General features: G+C 38.0%; 1 protein-coding gene across 1 annotated transcript in view; it reads left to right on the top strand.

The window, feature by feature from the left end:
* LOC103148280 (glypican-1-like) overlaps window positions 1-19,118 on the top strand; it is a 61,373-nt gene that overhangs the window by 26,463 nt on the left and 15,792 nt on the right. The window contains exon 2 of the mRNA XM_016679115.1: window positions 10,403-10,561. Within this exon, the coding sequence (XP_016534601.1) occupies window positions 10,403-10,561 (159 nt within the window). The remainder of the gene's footprint in view (window positions 1-10,402; window positions 10,562-19,118) is intronic.

Genomic DNA, 19,118 nt, shown 5'->3' with positions numbered 1-19,118 from the left:
AGGCAATGAACAGGATATGTTTAGTACAGAAAATGAACACGCAAAGAGATGAAATGAGCTAAAGTCCTGCCAAAGGATCCACTTATGGTACTTTTAAAACAAGTTTTCTGCTTTGATTACTGTTGAAACTTCATGAATGAGAAATCAGAAAACAGACTTGTTCCATTGCTGTTGCCTAATTAGAGAAAAAAAAAGTGGAAAAAACATCTGCATTGCCTCCGAAAGACCAAGTTACCTTTGTGATGTTCAGAGTTTTTGACAGCACCTTATAGATCCAGAGATGCTACAGGTTAACTTTGTGAAAAGATCATCTGTCAGTTCTTTCTCATCCTCCTTCCTCCCCTTGTTTTTCTCAGACTTCTAGGGTTTATAGATGTGTGTAGTTACACTGAGACGTCAGTCTATTTTCCACACTTGATGTGGCAGGATGTTTTGTCTGATGTGTGCCAAGTCTTGACATCTATTGTCAAAAGCTCTTAAGGGATCATCAGTGAAATACCCACCTACGTGCACCTGAAAACAGAAAAAAAAAAAAAAAAAAAAAAAACTTCTTTGCCTAGAAATGAGGTCAACTCCCAGCAGCTCATTCAATTTCTTTACAGGTTGTGCGTTATAGCACATCTACACCGCATCAGGAAGTTGGGTTTCTTTAAGATAACTTTAAATGACCCCTTCTCCCACCAGTCTCTCCTATGTTTTTGCAGTTACACTCACACTGACAATCAATCTGTCAGGTAACACACTGGGGAGATCAGGTTAAGGCATGCCTGCAACTTGCAAAATAAGGGTGGGTTAGAGTAGAGGTGTAAAAAAACAAAACTAGGACAGGATGTTGGAAGTTTGTTCCTCATAGTTCTGAGCAAGTAGCAAAAATGCAAAGGGTGCAAACCTGCATTCTAGTTCAACTTAGTGAATTCTCGCGTTCCACACAAAGCAAAAATAGCTGTAGATTTACTAAAAAAATGTGGGAATAAATGATAGAGATGCCAATGAAGACGGCAAAACTTTGATGGATAAGTTAATATTCTGGTCAGTGAACTACAAGCCCAGATTGACCCTCTTTGATGGCACTTTGTACCTGCTAAGTGCATGAGACAGGCTGCTGCTTTCAGTTAATGTCGCTGGCATTCACACTCTTTAGTTATTCATCAACCACAGTGTGTGTGTGTGTGTGTGTGTGTATTTGTGTTTGGGATAGGTGTGCGAAAATCAGAAAGAGTCTCAGAAATGGGGGACAGAACAAAAGCCAAAGGGTTTGTGCAAAATTGTGTTTCTATGTCACTCCGTGCACGTCCTATCAGAGTGGAAAGTCAAGCATGCATCTGTACCAACTTAATTACAAAACCTGTTGTAATCCATCATGTTCCCTGTATTTTACAACTCCCGTTAGAGGGGTCCAAAACCGATGCTTTCTTTGCACATACCCTGTGACTCATTGGAAATGTTGCAGGAATGGACTTCTGGGCTTAACATTTATATATAATGCATTTTCATGCACCTGACAGTGCAGTAGAAAGTTTCGGTTTCGATTGAAGCCATTTCTCGCCCACTCGCATTCTTCCCCTCACAACATTAGAAATTGCCAGCTTCAATTCATTTTGTTCAGTAAACAATGGCATTGTATCGCTAACTCTCAGGGGTGATGCTCTAGCATCTGGCTCACATCTGCTGTGACTGAAGATTATGTAACAGGTTCGGAGATGCATGATTCATAAAGTTTGAATGTTATGCTTCCTCTTGGTAAATTTCTTATTTATTTATATATGCACAAGAAATGTATCTGTTTGGGTCTCGTTTTACCTCTAGAACAGTCTTACGTCTTTGTGGGATAAATTCAGTAAAGTGTCAGAAATGTAGGTCATTGTTAGAATGATAGCATCACGTCAGCAGATTTGTCAGCTACATGTCCATAATGTGAATCATGGATCTGTTCTACCACAGATCTTGTGTTCCCACGAGACCCGACCGGAAGTAAGGCAGCCCAGAAATGTGCCACTGTGGTAGACAAACGGTAAACAGAGCTACATAGGAGCACCATTACAGAGACTTGAATTTGTTTTTCTGCTCTTTGAGAAAACCACTTCAGTATCCAGCAATAGCACATAGGCAACAAGTCATTTGTGCTTCCTGAGAGTCATGAAGTAAGGGGGATCATGATGTAATTGGCTGTGACGATGAGAATTATCTGCATGTGTGTTTTGTATTTCAAATGCATAAAGTTGATCCGTTTCCCTAGAAAGGTTCTTTCTACTGTACACATTCTAAATGCAAGCACTCGAAGGATTAATAATAATAAGATGCCTGATTATTAACCAGAACATGTCTGCTTCTCTACTACCTGCTATTTGTGATGCAAAATAAACAATCAGAATGTAAATCTGAGTGCTGCTTATTAACATTATGCGGTTATAAATATGGTCACATGAGCAGCGATCGCATGTACAGGAATGCAGCAGCAACTGTGTGTCATTTAGACTTTTTTTTTTATCAAATACAAGCATTGCAGCAAGAAGAGAATATAACTATTTTCCATACTTTATGCTGCTGGATCTGTCATAAGTCTACTTATTTGTCTACAGAGTACTTTCTTAAAGCAATCAGTTCAAAACAAGATTGACTGACGGAAAGAGTCACAGTTTTAATTTTGGTGAGCCGGTGCAAATTGCAGCCTCACTTTTCTATTCTAGCTAACAGGAGCAGAACTGAGTGACATTTTCTGTTGCTGCTGTAGGTCAGGGGGTGTCCAGCTCCTGCTCCAACATACATGAATGTGGTGTCAGTGTAACAAGCGGTCTGCCTAATAAAATGACTGGTGAGTGCAGAATAATCGGTAAGCCTGATATATCTAGTACCTTTCAAATGTTGCTTACTAAATAAGCAAACAGTTTGATCCTTTAAAGTTTGAGAAGTCAGACTTTCTCTGTGGGATGTGTTGCGCAGCAGAAATCTGTTTCCGATGAGAGCGATGAGATCTCTGTGGGTGGATTTGGTTCACAACAGCTTGTAATTTACAGTCATTACACATTTATAGTTTTCTTTTGCACCTTCAGAGGATGTTTTAATAGCTTTTTTCAATAATTGCTCTATCCACCTGTTACGGTTCTAAAGAAGTACTTATTTTCATACAGTTTAAATTAATACAATGCTATTTAACACAGTTAGTCTTATCGAGTTTAAATAATTACTTACACAAACGTTTCCTTAATTAATTATTCAAGTGAAGGAAAGGCCCCTTTTTCTATGTAAATATACAGAGCAGCACTATTTCCTCTGCCACTGTATACATATAAGCAGAAACATATCTGGTCATTCTGCAGAGTAGAAACACAGTGAACTTGAAGAACGCAGTGCGTTAAAGCAGCTGACCGTAGTGGTAATGTGTTATAAATGTTGTATAGCTGCCACCTAGTCTGGTTGGAGAAAGCTATTTATGTGACTCTGTGTGTCTCACATTACCAGGCTGAGTATCCAAGGTCTGTAGGTGACAGACGGGGGTAACCTGTGGGTCATCCTCTGTGTTTGAACATTTGAGGCTCAAAGAAAGCCCTCCTGAGCTTTTAGACTGCTTTCTAGTTGGAAAGGGTCACGTATTACGAGCCTTTTGTTAGAATGGTGTGTTAAACGTCAGTGCGTGCAGTTGGCGGATGAGCTATGTCAACTTTTGCTGCCAAGCAGCCTTGTTGTTCTTCATGTGTTTAATCCTAATCCACTGTTCAAGAGTATGTGGGTGTGTACATGTGTGCAATTCCTGGTTTTGCATGAATGCTATCTATGGCACAGGCAATAATCCACCAAGCTGTGGACGCACTCTGACCACTGGCTGGATTAGGCTGTTAATCCCTTTGGTCCCACAGCTCAACCCTACATGCAAACACACACACATGCACACACACAAACACACGCGCTCACATATATTGCACATTGTGATTTGAATCTCAGTTATATGCTGTCAGTCAATACCAAAAGCCATTAGTGGTGTTTCCCTGTGATTCTCTTCTTGCTATTTTGTGAAATGTTTTTAGGAAAAAAATTATTCATAAAATGTTCAAATGTAAAATTGGATTGTTTTTTTGATACAATAGTGGACTTTACTACTTGTATCTCTAGAATGGAGTTTGTCTTGATTTTAGCTCAATATATAGACAACAATTTGTCTTTTTTTGAGGCTGTTAAACATCCTGATAAATAGAAAATGATGTATCCTAACAAAAATTATTACTAAAATGCTGAACTGGGATCTGGTTGGGATCTCTGGATATCACATGGAGGCTTTCTTTTTTTCTTACTGGGTAGGAGCGTCATTGGATCATGTCAGAATCTACTGAGCTGTCATGGCGAGTTCCTCTGGGTTCCAATCTGGAACCTATATTGTTTTTGTTATATATAACAAAAAAGATTATAAAAAGATTATATATAATCTTTTTTTTAAGTCTGTTTAATCATTTTGGTGAGTTTTCCACTCTTTTACAAGTATTTTTCACTAAGGGTGTCTTGATGCCAGTTTTTTTTTTTTTCCACACAGAATACAAGTACTTCAGTTTAGGTGCTTGCAGGTACAGAGTAGTTAACAAGTTGGTACTTATGCTTCCCAAAATAACTTTAAGTTATTTGTTTGTTTTACCAGATCATAAATAGGGCATGATATACAGATTGTTTAGTCTTCAACTTCTTTATCAAATTACTCATCAAAACATGCATTTTTTTGCGAGAGTTTATATCTATGGTAGGACCCTGACCCAAAATTAGGGCCTGGCCAGGACAGAATTATTTGCTGAGTGGTCTGGTTGGGCTCAGACTTCTGTGGCACATTCAGTAATACATAATAGGAGAAAGATTAAACAGAATGCACAAAAAACACAGTTTTAATAGGTTTAAACTTTTGCTGTGATCCGTATGCTTGTTTACGTGACACCAGTGACTAGAATCTCTCACACCGATACTTTTTGAAACCATGCGCATGTGCATTCGATGACATGCTGAAATCAGATCCCCATCTAGTGGCCTGGAAGCAGAAATACAGCTCAAGGTGTCTTGGCGGTGCCGTCTAAACGTCAAACGTTTCTCCAGTCGACATTTAGAAATATGGCAGTTTTCAGTCATTGGTCTAGTGTAAATGTAGACTACATAGAGGAGTAGGTAGCTTACCCTGTTGAGGAAGGAAAGAAATTAAGGTCCAGATGTTCATCAGAGTGTAACCCCTAATTTACACTGCATCTGGCTTCGCTCTGCTGTGCATTTCACAGGCGTTCCAGAGTACCTCGATTTCCACTGGCGGCGTTCCTTCTCCTCTCCAATTTGCTAACAGCAGAGGTGCAACAAGAAGCATGTGCGGGAAATAAGGGATTGTACATTAAAGCCGGTGATAAAAAGGATGAGTGGTGTCATATAAAATACTGTAGTTCTCAACTTCCAAAATTAATATTTTCCCTCCACTGGTCTCCCTCTTTGTTTGCCTTGACTGGCGGGCCTGCTGTGACTTGCGGAAGAAACTTAATAGGTTTCTGAATTAAAGCCACATGCTTTGTGTGTACGCATAGAAATAACCGATGCATCCGGATATATACCCATATTTTCATTAGTATAACTAGTTTTGGGGCAGATATAGTCTATCATGGTGAATTATTTTAAAACATATGGATTTTGGAGTTTGTGCTCGTGCAGGTTCAACCAAAGACAATGATGGGTGCATATGTATTGCGGAGGCTGCGCCAGGATGGCACAGCACGGACGCGGATGCAGAGTAAACCAGGAGCAACAAGCAACAATAAATGCCCACGCAGCTCCACCCTGTTCTGCTTCTATCAATCATGTATCCCAGATGATAAAAGCTAATCTACTGGTGGTCCAAAAACAGAAAGAGTAATTAAGCTTAATTAATTAAATATAATATGTTGTTCCCCTTGTTGGTAGCTTACCTAAGCACAGAGGGCAGTCTGCTTGTTAAGTGTCCTCTGTGCTTACCTTGAAATATCTCCAAACCAGAGGGTTGCATTAGCCTTATTTCTGTCTTTGACAGTTCTTTTTAAAACAGTGGTGTGATTATAGGCAAGTGGCTAATTTCTATCTCTAGTCCTACTTTTTGGGCAATCTTACATAAGAATAAAAATCAGTATTGCAAACAATACTGTACATTGCTGTGACAAAAAGAACAGTCCTAAGATGGATCGCACTGTAAAAGTGACTTAGCTGCACAGCAACACTATTTTGTTTCACAGACTCCCAGAGCAGTGATGCTTTCTTAATTTCCTGTCCTCTTCTCTCCTTCCCCCTTTTCCCACCATCTCTAAAAGCCTGTGACTGCTGGTCTCTCCCATGCTTTGTCACAGTGTGTGTGTGTGTGTGTGTGTGTGTGTGTGCGTGTGTGTGTGTGTGTGACCTTATTCTGCCTTTTGAGATTGCAGTTTAATAGAACCCTTCCTCCCTGATGAACAATGATAAGCTAATGATTCGGGAATTTAGCAGCCATATCTGCCTAAAGAAAAACAAAAAGAGGAAGTGGTGATAAAGGACCAACAAGGCCTTAAAATGTACAATTAATTACTCTGAAATTGCCCTAACAAAACCTTTTGAGGGAGGTGCATTTATGGAACTAGTTTCCTCCTTTCTTGTGCAGATGTGTGTACGATAAGAACTGTACTGAGTTTGGGGGGGTTTCGTATAGGTTTAGGCCTCCAGGAAGCTAGTTCATTTGACAGAAGCATAATAAGAAGAAACAGTGTGATTATAATATGCTTTCGCGGCGCTTTCACTGCTTAGCCCTAATAACGCAACTTCATATACACAGAGGTAAATGCTAGAACTGCCACAAGGGTGACTTTAAATGCCCCATTTAAACCTTGTTCAGTTCACCTTGCGATTTTACAACTAAGGTAATTCTTAATCAGTTAAACAATGATTTAAAACCAAAATATGCTATTTTTATTTAATAGACAAAGTTTAATTATGCATCAAGTGTCTATCTGTTAATCATTATCGTCAAAGAAAATGTTATGCAAAAGCTTATTTGTCAATCAACTCGCCTGAGAACTCTGACAAAATATATAGGGACAAATCAACCACAGTTTTAACTTACTTTGTCACAAAATCAAAATTATGAACACCAGTTTCCATGCCACTAATCTACATGTAATAAACAATAAACAAATATTAAATGAACAGAACACAAACTGGAAGTCAGTTAAAAGAGTCATACAAGTAAGAATGTATTATTCTAACTATTTACACTCGGCTATTTACAATGAAGCTAATACAATTATGTACAACTTGCAGCTGGTGTAGATCCCCTCTCTTCACCTGGCACAACTCCTGCTGCAGATGTCAGGGGTTTTATTTTTAGAGCACCATCTCTGCACTTGGCACTCCCCCTCTTTTTTGAGCTTGCTGAACTTTTGAGTCCTGATGGCTTAGACTTCCACCTTCTTTTATCTGCCTTGATTGCTGTCTTCTCACCCATAAAATCTGCACAAAACCCCTCCCTCTCCCAGCTGCTACAGAAATGTGTGTGCAACAGGACATGAGTATTTAGCTATTTCTGTAAGGTATGTCATGTTACACATCAATTGACCATCTCCACATATCACCCTTTACTAAATATCTACTATCCAAATATTAAACCTGTGTTTCGTCTTCGTGCTGCACAGACAGGCTTTGGATTTGTCCAATGAGTGATGCCCACACCCATGCACAGTGCTAAGAATACAAACATTTTTGTGAAACATTCCCCAAAATAATGGACAAAAAGGCAGAAATCTTTCATTAATTGGAAAAATCCTTAGTGACCAGAGAGATTATGTGACAGCTTTTCCTGAGTGACATTAAATTCTTTTTTTTTTTTTTTACATTCAGAAAGTAAATCAATTACCTTGACAAGCTGTCGTAGCACTTTATTATTTTTTATTTGTTACTTCAAAGATGTTCACACAAACGGATACAAATCATTTCTCTTTCCCTCTGCCTGCATTTTCTCCACATCTTGACCTCCCGTCTGTGTACCTGGTGTTTCCAACTCCAGCTGCCTTTGGGATGTGCAGAATTATGACAGTGCACAATTACTTGCCTGCATGTCAAGAGCTTATGCCTTGCCTGTCACTAGACAGCAAAAGTGCAAGATAAAGAAAAAGGAGGGAGAGACACATCAGTCACAGTTGGATGCGTGTGTCTGGGGAAACAAGATTGTTTTCTGGACAGGGCCATAAAGTGGAGGGGTCACAATGCCCCCCCCCACCGCCACCCCCCTTATTCTGGTGCCCTTGTGAAACGGTGAAGTCGCACTCTGATTAATTTATAGAACAATGAGACAGAAACACCTTATTACTCTATGAGCAAGAGCAAGTTTCAGACATAAAAAGGGATGGCAGAAGAATCTGTAACACTGATGTCTCATCAAATCATGCCTAGAGTCTTACCCAATGTTCAGCCAGGTGGATAATAATTACAGCTTTGACAAGTTAAACCATTAATCAACCACTTATGTGTGTTTACCAAATGTACGTGCAAACAAAGTAATGCTGATGTGAGCTGACACATTAATTAAATGCTTCAAGTTTTGTAACGGTGTTAATGAGTACAGTCAGTGGAAAAGCTCTGATTACACAGAGACTTGAACTTGCTCCTGAACTTGTCACACTTAGCTTTTTCTTAGACCTGTTATTAAACCTCATCCTTCTTCCAATGAAGAAAATATACTGTTTTGACCACAATTGATCTCCCTTGTGTGGAATGTTTTTGCATAGTAACAACCACACCAGAGACATGCACATTGGAAAAATATTAGTCTGTATATGTAAGTGGGAAAATATACATTTGTGTCAATTAATAGGACTTCCAATTTAGGCAAAGCAGTGAACTTCAAGACTTGCCAATGGGATTTCAGAGGAATATAAGGTGGACTTGATACAAAAGGGCAGGCAATTCTTTTAGTCTTAACAAAGCATTTGTGCATGTTTTTGGAAGGTCTTTACACAATGCACTTAAATGTCATTCACTGCTGCTATGCTGGATAATGTAATCAGCATAGCAGTAAGGTAACCTGTATTACAAGCAGTACTTTGTGTAATATGCAACCTATAAACAAGAAAGCACTTTGTACTTCAAATTTGATGCTGGTTGTAAATGATCACGAAAAGACAATGCAACTGATCAAAGAGGATTTGTTTTTTAAAAATAATTTTATAATATGGTTTTAAGGTTTGAGGATTTTAGTAAGACAGACATCATATTTGTCATGATTCTGTGTGGTTGATGGGGGACCCCAGAGAGATAGGGGCAGCAAGTGGTGTTGAAAGCTTAACAAAAATGATGAACAAAACCATTTTTAAATTGTAAGGAATGCAGGGAGCCAGAGTAGAAAAAAACAAAAAACAAAGCAGGAACCAGGAACAAAAATCCAGCAGAGTAAATGGGGGATATAACTGGAGAATAACTGGAGGATTCAGCAAGCAGTGACTGAGAATGAGTAGTATGTTTACTGGGGAGTTTGATTATAGAACAAGAAACAGATGGCTGATTAGAAACAGGGTGCAGGTGTGTGAGTAGAGAGCCGAAGGCAGGCTGAGGAGACAGAAAGAGAGAGCTAAAATAGCACAGGAGGCAAGGGAGAGAATACAAACTGGGTAACTAGGTAAATAAATCTAACACCAAAGAATGAGTAGACATAAGGAACATAACAAAACTAGAGTAAGGTGGAATAATTAGACTCAAGAAATACACATAAACTAGAATCACTAAGAAAGAACTGAACTAAAGTAAAACAGAAACACGACTGATCTAATCAAAGAAAGCCACTAGGAACTCAGAATAATAATGAAGCTAAAAGAAATGAATCAAAACCTAAAAACAACTCAAAACAAATCAAGGTCCTGGCAATATTATTCATTGTTTCTCTTCTGAGCATTAATATTGTTTATTCCATACAAATATTGGATTGTTTTTTTTAAACAGTTTTCTATGTTTGTTTTTTGTGGAAAGTCATAATTTCTCCATTTTTCCCCCTCAAAGAAGCCCCTTTATGTGATCATACATAAAACTTTCAAATATCTTGGACAAAAAAAAAAGTTTTCTGTTTAATTTCCAGTATGGTGTTACTTTTAATGTTCAGAGGCAAGCGTACTTTATGCAGTGTGTGATAGGAATCAATAATAAAACTTTAAACTGACTAATTACCAATATGTAGATGTGACTATTTCATCCACCTCATGTTTCCATATTAAATCATACATTTTATACCTGCATGCAGCAATACCATAGACAAGTCAGTTGCAGTCAATTGGAGTAGATTTATTTATTTTATTTTTTTTACATGACAACTAGGCATCATGCAAATTTTTCATTTTAATGCTAATTTTCTGATTTTATCTTCTGTCTTTTCCTTACCTCTCCACCTCTTGCACTGTCCCTCTGCCAGGAGAGCACCTGCGCATTTGTCCCCAGGGTTACACCTGCTGCACCATCGAGATGGAGGACAATCTGGCTACGCTCAGCCGCAGGGAGATGGAAGGACTTCTCAGAGAAGCTAAGCGACCCCTACAGAGCTCACTTTCATACAGTTACAACACCTTCAATGGTGAGTAAAAGCATTCACAATAAGTGCAAGCAGCTGCAAAGCATTCCGTGTGATGCATCTCTTTATATATTCAGTAAGGGGCACGACCAGATAAAATGTTTTTCACTCCCTGGAGAGAGATAATATTGTCTATAAGAGAAAATGATCTAGAGCAAAAGGGGAAATTATTTCAGTGAATTGTTAAAGTGGAAGGTTCCTCCTGGAGTTCACTTATCATGCAGCAAGGCTCAAAATACACCTCACAGTGTTGGCTTGTCAAGGTTCTGGTGTCAATCACAGCATTAACTAACAGGCCGGATGTTTTTCAAGCGATTTGCATGTTCAACAAATCACTGTTTTACTGCCTTCTTAATGCTTTGTCATCAGTAAAACGTTAGAATGCAGCTTTTTTTTTTTTTTTTTACCAAATCCAGGAATTTATTGTGGCGTACAAAATGACTTGGTAGTAGAGTGACTTGGCAAGCTAACACCAACGAATCAACATCATACAGCACAATGAAATGGGACAATACTGTCTAAGTAAGACTTGAGTAAAAAAAATAACCTATAACAACACAGAGAAAATTCATTGATGAATGAGTCAGTGTCCTGTATAGTGACATCCACATCCGGTCCAAAAGGGATACTGATGGTTGTACTCCAAACGTATGAAAAAGTCATTTTCATTGTTGAAGATTGATGCAACAAGGTAATTATCTGTCTCCAATGACTTACTACAGTTAATGGAAGGGTGCTTTTTCTGCTCCACTTCTTACTCTTAGACAGTTTGTGACAGTAGCTCTGTTGGCCAGAGCTGAGCTTGACTAGTTAGTCTGACCTTTTCAGAGCACAGTGATTAGTGGCTGAGTGAGACTTGTTTGCTTTTCTTCCATGACTTTGTGCTCTGCTTTCTCCTGACCCTTTCTTTTTACTCTCGGCACTGAGTTGCAGTGCCAAAGGGATACCGTCACTGCACCAAAGCAGAAATACGCAATAATATGTGCAGGCCAAGAACCTGTCAGAGATATGAAGTTTTATTCAAAGTTTGTTTGTGTTTTCCAGCAGGTTTCAAAGTTTCCCATTCTTTGGTTAAACATGTCATTTGACCTGCAAAAAAAAAAAAAAAAATCTAACAAAACTCACATTCAAGCAGCACTCATTGCTACATGTTTTATGTTATTTTTTAAGTAAAAAAAAAATCAAAGAAAAAAATAAAGGTTGACATATAAGAAACACTTTTGCATGCTTTGCCTCAAAGGTCATTTGGGGATCATTTTGTTCAGAGGCTTGACAAACAAGTAGGTGCAAGTTTGTGATAACTGCTTTTGATTTGAAACAGAAAGATAATAAAATTGTTCTTTCATGTTCATCACAAATGCCGCTACAAGCTTTAATCTCCTATTCTCTGCCTTAGGCCTTGGGAGTTTGCAGGGAGGCTTAAAGCGTGTTAAGTGGTTGTGTATCTGGGTTTTGGGGTGTATTATCTTGCAAGAGTAAAAATAATTTAGTTGTAAATGAAGTTGCCAACCCTACAGACTGGGAAGCTTCCTATCTATTAGACATGAGGTTGGAGATGTCTCTTGAGCACGCTTTTCTAGCTAATGGGAAGCAGACTGATTATGAGACGTTTGTATTGGGAGCTGGTATAAATTAGATATGCCGTTTGTCAAATCAGTAAATTTACTTCACTAATTTATTGAAAGGGGTCTGTCATTACATTGCCTATTAGTAACTCCTCACCGTAGGTGGTATTTCTTTGAGTTTGCCATAACCCATAGTCAATTCTTTTGCTAGTTTGCACCTTTATTTTGTATTTATGCATATCTAGTTCATCCTTTATTTGTAACTATAAATGTATGGTTTCATCATACCTATAAACCATGATGTTTCAGTTAATATTTGCTGTAATTAGCATAAACTTGTTCATATCATAGAAATGGTCATAAGAAATGTTCTAATCTCATGTGTATTGTATATCAATATTGGAAATTTGATATTACGATATTTTGTCATTTATGTTGTTTCTGATCCTAATTTAAATAGGTTGATTCTTATAGAATATGACTGTGACAAAGTCCAATTTACCTTAAGTTGGTTGATATATTTATCATACATTTACATTTTTCATATCTAAACATCTCTATCACAACAATATGAAAGAGTGGCCACACATGGATTTAAAATCTACTTTCTTATCAACTAACGTGTCCATCTCATATCCGCCGACATTCTCCATCGAACACTGGATTCATGTAAACTGTCATCATCCATGCCCTATTATGACACACACTTCCTGTTTTTAAGAGAGGAAAGCTGGGCCTGATTATTGTTAATATATTGAGTGACCCTTTGTGGAATTATGAGTTTGAGGAGTTTCCGTCAGGAGTTGCAGCACAATAAGGCGCTTTGGCTGAAAACAGACATGTGGCACACATAAGACCCAAGATCAAGAAAAGGGAGTTGCTGTGTTCTCTCTGAATATGTGGAGACCTTAGAGCTCCTGTGGCTTGGCTGTTCTACACTGGCTTTACTTTTTTCTTAGACAGTGGTTAACAGGGTATTTTCAATGTTGTTCTCAGCGGAAGCCTGTCAGTTTGACTAACGTCCTTATTGTTCAGGCGAATATCTGAACATTGTCTACTCTAGGCACTGTTTCTAGAAAGAGCTGAGCCATAGACAGGGGTTAAATAGACTGTGATATTTTATATTTTTTGTAATTTAAATGACAGTTTGTCAGTCACAGTGCTTCTTGTTAAGGACACTCTGTGTTTTGATAGCTTAAGGTTGCACAGGAAACTAGTTGCAACTGTTTCAGCCAACAGTTAGACATATGTTGCTGTTGACTAATGGCTGTTCCTTTTATAGGTGTCATGTTCATTTGAAGCTAGAACAAAAAAAATGATGTTCTGGAAGAATAGAGTTTTAAACAGACAACTTTTTTTTGTTCATACGACCAGAAAAACATGCAGTGACATTGTACCATATTTCTATTCCTGCACATCTGGTTGTATTTAGCAGGGTGTGGGCTAACTAGCGCCATGTGGCTAAGTGCAGGGTGTTACTGTTCCAACCCAGTATGGCTAGGGCTTTTGAGTCCAGGAACTTTGGAAGAAGCACCAGCAAAACCACAGATTAAAGGACCAGTATGTTCACATGCAGATGGCTCTGGGCATTAAGTTTGTACAATCTGTAAACGTCCATCCATCCATCCATCCATCCATCCATCCATCCATCCATCCATCCATCCATCCATCCATCCATCCATCCATCCATCCATCCNCCATCCATCCATCCATCCATCCATCCATCCATCCATCCATCCATCCATCCATCCATCCATCCATCCATCCATCCATCCATTTTCTGAACACCCTCCTCCCTTAGTGGGGTCGGGACTCTGTAAACGTGAACATACAAATATGTTTTTTATGCTTTTTTTTTTTTTCAGTTTCTAATGTCCGGCCTTCTATATTAGCAGCCAGGTATGTCAGACAAAAGCCCCAAAACCTGATATTTGGCATTTGGCCAAATACTGGCGTGAGTGATTTTTGGATTTGTGAAGAGACGATGTGTTTGTGTGTGCGTGCGTGCGTGCGTGCGTGCGTGCGTGCGTGCGTGTGTGTGTGTGTGCATACTTGTTTATGCATGCAGGTGTCTGTGTTCCTGTTGGATTCCTCCTTCACTGCTCAAATGCATTTGAAATTAAAATAATATTGTTTGCTTGTGTCAGTGCTAGGTTCAAGTGAGAGAGCCATGTTAACAAAGCAAGTATCTGACACCCTTTAAGCAGTCACAGTTACGACAAAGCATGGAAGCATGGTAAAAGTTTTACATTCTGCCAATTCTGCAAACAACCCCACATGTTGTTTTTGATGTCCTCATTTGACTTGCTTTGAGTTAAAGAGCAATAAAATCTGGAAATATGTGAAACATGCCAGCCAAGTTCAGCCTTATGTCGAACTTAAGGTGTAAATAATTTTTATTTAGGCAAAATGTTTGTCTTCAACAGAAAATGAGAGAAGCATCTCTCATAATAAAACAAAACAATAGATTTGTTTGGGGTGGAAGAAAATCGGTTTTATTACCAATGGCATATTTAAATTATTTCTAGACTCCTCTTTAACCTGTTTAAAGAACACTGTATGTTATCACAGTAATCTGTCTCTTGTTTTAATTCCTTTTAAAGCTTTTTTAGTATTTGTGGATGTATTTTCTACAACATGTTTTTTGGCCACGTCGTCAACAGGCTAGGACTGTCCCTGCATATGCATGGCCCATCATGCGGCTTTTCAAGCCAGGCTCCTGATTTCTAAAACTGGCCCGTGAATTGGAGCCCAAAGCTTGGTGAGATGATAAAATCAAAGAGTACACCATACACAGATACCAGAAGTTAAGATTAGTCGGGAAGCCAAAACCAGTCGATACTTAGGATTGTATCAAGACCTCCCTTCTGTTACGCTCCAAATGAATGAATCCAGGCATACTGATAGGACACTATAATCATTAATCTCTATGTAATATAAGGAAAGGCTAATCCACTCCTGTAGTCTACCTACCAAATTATAATTTTCTGCTTTTGGGGTCACCTTTGATAATGTCAGAAAAAGACAAGGTCATCTACTACTATCATTGGGCTTGATTGACTCATTTTATCTGCATGCAAATCACGTCCATGGGGACGCAGCATACACTGACCCAATTATGCCAAATACACTTTTGCTCTTTAGTAGTGATGGCACCTTGGGAGAACAAAATGATGAAATGAACAACTGAAACATGGAAAGAGAAGTACCTATGTAAGGAAGAAGGAAACTGGGGCAAGATGTGGAAAGCAAATTAAGATAGGAAGAAAGAGAACAAAAGAACAGAAATGATAAGAATAAGCAATTGTGTGAATGTTATAGAAAACAGATAACAACAACAGAAACAAAAAAAAGATGTCGCATAAGGGAACCAGATAAGTAGTTGAAGAAAAAGGTCTTAGTAAACGGTGCGTTATGCCAGCTAGAGCTTGTTTTGAGAGGGACAAGAGAAAGGAATAAAGGCTTCCATTGAGAGCTTGTGATAAATGGCGTGCATTATGTGATGTGTTGGCTTGTTTAATGTAGGGCACCTTTTAATAGTATCTAAATTCTCTCTGAGGTTTTAGCAGTGTTCCTGGGGCATAGTGTGTTTGTGATAAGTGTTGTCATTGGTGGAGAGTCAGTCTGACTCAGAAGCAGTCTAATGGCTCCCAGAAAGCCATTTGTCCATAGACAGTACTCAGGACAGAAACAACATTTGGTTTGGCCTGTTATGTTTATTCTTTTGTTGTCCTTGCAAAAGTAGGACAATAACAAAGGCCAAAACTTTAACAATCTTTTGTATGTTTAGATTGGGGGGGTGTATTTTTGGTTTAAGTGAACTACTATGCAGTAATAACGATTACTACAGTTCTTATTTTCATACATACGTTCTCCTAACCACTCTCCAGAAATCTCCATCCAGGTGAGTATAGAGAAAAAAGCTGAAATAGTGGTAGAGTTTATGAAAATAATTTTTGGAAAAATGCAAGTTGAAATACAAGGAAAGAACATTCTTGCTTTTACAGTAGCTTGCCAAATGTGTTTGACTAGGTAGTTAAGAATGACTTAGTAAGGTGTGGAACGTGGATAAGAGGATATGGGTAGTGTAATTTTAAATGTCTAAAATATGTTTGCATAATGAAAAATGTGGTTTTCTCAAAAGAGAAATCTATACTGAGAAATGTGAACTTTCTCAGTACTTAACCAACATCTCTTCAGAAATAGCCACATACACTGTTACTTTAATATTAGAATAAATGTACAAGTTTTTTTTTAAACTTTGTTGTCATTTTGTATTTTTATCTTATTTTCATTTTGGTTGTTGTCTTAGCGACCGTATTCAGACGTGAGCCATTTACACATAACATGCACGTTCATTAGATTTTGAATATCCTGGAGCAATTTTGACCAAGTAAAATATTTCCAGTACACAGGCCCATCACATTAATCTTTCTTTGAGTCATGCATGCAGTTCACATGCACAAGTGAGAAAAATCTTGGGGTTAAGTAGAGTGCTTGGCAGCTTGAAGAGCCTCTCCCCAACCTCCATTTTGTCCCCCCCAATTTTCTTTCCTAGTATTATTCAAACTCAAAGTATGGGAAATACTGAAGACAGAAATACTGCAGCGGACACAACCATGCGCAAGAGTTCATGTGGAGTTGACTATAATTGAAAGCTCAGTATTGATTTGTACAAAGACAGTTGCGGTTTATAGAACGGAGCATCTTCACACATAAAACCAGTCATTTTGTGGTAAGTAAAGATTTGTGTCTTTTAAATGATGATGTATGTGTATTTGGTAAAGTTTAGAAGCAGTGGGAGGCAAAAAGCAAGAAAGTTAAAATGAGTATTTTATATGTCAAAGAGCCTCGGTATGAAGTGTGGGGTGATTACACATGTAAGCATTAACTCCACTCTCATCTCAGGAAGACATTCATTAGGGGATGCATGCCTCATTTACCATTTTGTTGGTATGTGTGTGTGTGTGGGGGTGTGTGTGTGCGTGTGTGTGTGTGTGCGTGTGTGTGTGTGTGTGCATGCTCAGACAACAATGTGGTTGTCGCTTTGTGCATTTCCCTTATCCAGTGCCACATTCATTAAATACGGTTTGTACCGATTTTTAAAATATGTTGCTCAAGTGGTTGGTCTCTGATGCAATGCAGAATTTTACAGAATCTATTTTTTTAAAGATATTATGATGTCAAAGCAAAAGAAAATACACACTTAAAAATGAAAAGTGCTCTGTGTTTATTTATATTTACCTATAATTAATCCATAGCTGCAACTGCTGCTTGTAAGATTGAAACATCTTGTGTCTCAGTTTGTGTTTACGTGCACAATCAAACATTTTCCAAATTCTCTTTGACCACAGAGATCATATGGAGATGTTGGCAATTCAAATAGCCTTTGGATATCTTCTGCCCCAAAATATCTATATATAGTATTTGCTTCGAATTTCCTAACAGTCTTATTTTTAAAGTTCTTTTTTTTTTTTTTTTTCAAAATTCTTAGAAGGAAAACTTCTTAATTTGGTTGTATCATCTTGCTGTTGCCTAATTGTCAGCACTCTTTATCTAAAGTGTTTTAATCTCTATTTCCTATGTGACCTAAAAGTAACTAGACGACATCTTTATGCAATACACAGTGGTAAACAATAAAACGTTTTTTTGTTTTTTTTTCCCTCTCCGGTCTGCGTGGGAGTTAATTGCTCTGTTTCTGCCAATAAGTGGTCTACTGTGGGCAAAGTTTTTACACTAGCCTGCTAAATGTGTTTGTCGACTATGTAGTTAAGAATGACTTAAAGAGGTGTAGATCCTGGACAAAAGGATATGGATAATTTTAAACGCGTAAAATGTGTTGGAAAAACATATAGTCGTGAGCATTCTTTCTAGAACATAGGTGACATTGGTCCTATGTGCTGGCATTTCTTTGCCTGTTTATTGAGTTCAGAAAACATTAGATAAATCCTGAATAGCATTCAGTCAATCAATCACGATTATTTGCATAGTACATTTTAGCAACCAGCAAGTTCCGAGTGCTTTACTTCATCAAAACACAGAAATACAAAGTCATAAAAGGCACCATGTAGTCAACAATTGAGAAAACCAGAAACAAACATTGTATTTTGATGAGTGCCATCATCAAAATCATCAGTACACATCAAGTAGTTTGGTCAACATTTCATTTATAATGGTTCAAAAGAAAACTGTTGGTTTTTAGTCTAGACTTAAACTCAATGTTTCAACTGTTACGCAGTAGTTTGTTCTAGATTTGTGGTGCATAGAACCTGATTGCTGCCTCTCTACGTTTGGTTCTTGTTCTGGGGATGTAGAGCCAGAACCAAACTTAAAGACTTTTTTTATATTTTAAAGCCTTGAGATACTCCGGTCACTGCTGTTGTGTAAAACGAGCAGCCGGATTGCAACAAAAATGTTACGATTTAACCAGAGAGCAGCCCTGTGTAAATGGGGTATAAGTAGGCCAAATTCTTCCACAGTGATGTGAAAGACTTATTAATTACTCATTAATTGTTGCAAATGACTGTGACAGCTGTTTCTCCCAAGGGTGGCACAGTTTATTCAGTTTAGTGGACAGTTACATATAGAGCCAGGCTGGCATTCCTTATTATTAAGGAATAAACGTTCCTTTTAAAACTTTTAAAAACTCAATTTTGCATTTACATCAAAATGTCTTTAAGGAATTGAAATATTGTGTTACAAAAAAGTTTTTTTTTATTTTTTATCATTATTATTTTTATGGGTCACTGCTCTTTGACTTACAATGTCAGTTTTTTTTTTTCTGTTTTGGACACTCTTCTTTTGATTTTTTTTTTCTTTTATTTTTTCCCCAGACAGTTATATAGGCTGTATTTTTATGCCAGTCACGGTCATGAATAATGGTACTGAACAACCCCTCAAACTAAATTGGCATAGTACCTTATCAAGAATACGTTCAGAGCCTTGAAACTCATTACTGTTCAAGTGAAAATAGCATAGGACTCAGACTTAGCAGT

This window comes from Poecilia formosa, unplaced genomic scaffold (assembly GCF_000485575.1).
Source record: "Poecilia formosa unplaced genomic scaffold, Poecilia_formosa-5.1.2 Scaffold202, whole genome shotgun sequence".
Classification (NCBI taxonomy): domain Eukaryota; kingdom Metazoa; phylum Chordata; class Actinopteri; order Cyprinodontiformes; family Poeciliidae; genus Poecilia; species Poecilia formosa.
The sequence above is the reverse complement of the archived record's forward strand: the minus strand, read 5'-3'. Positions and strand labels throughout refer to the sequence as shown.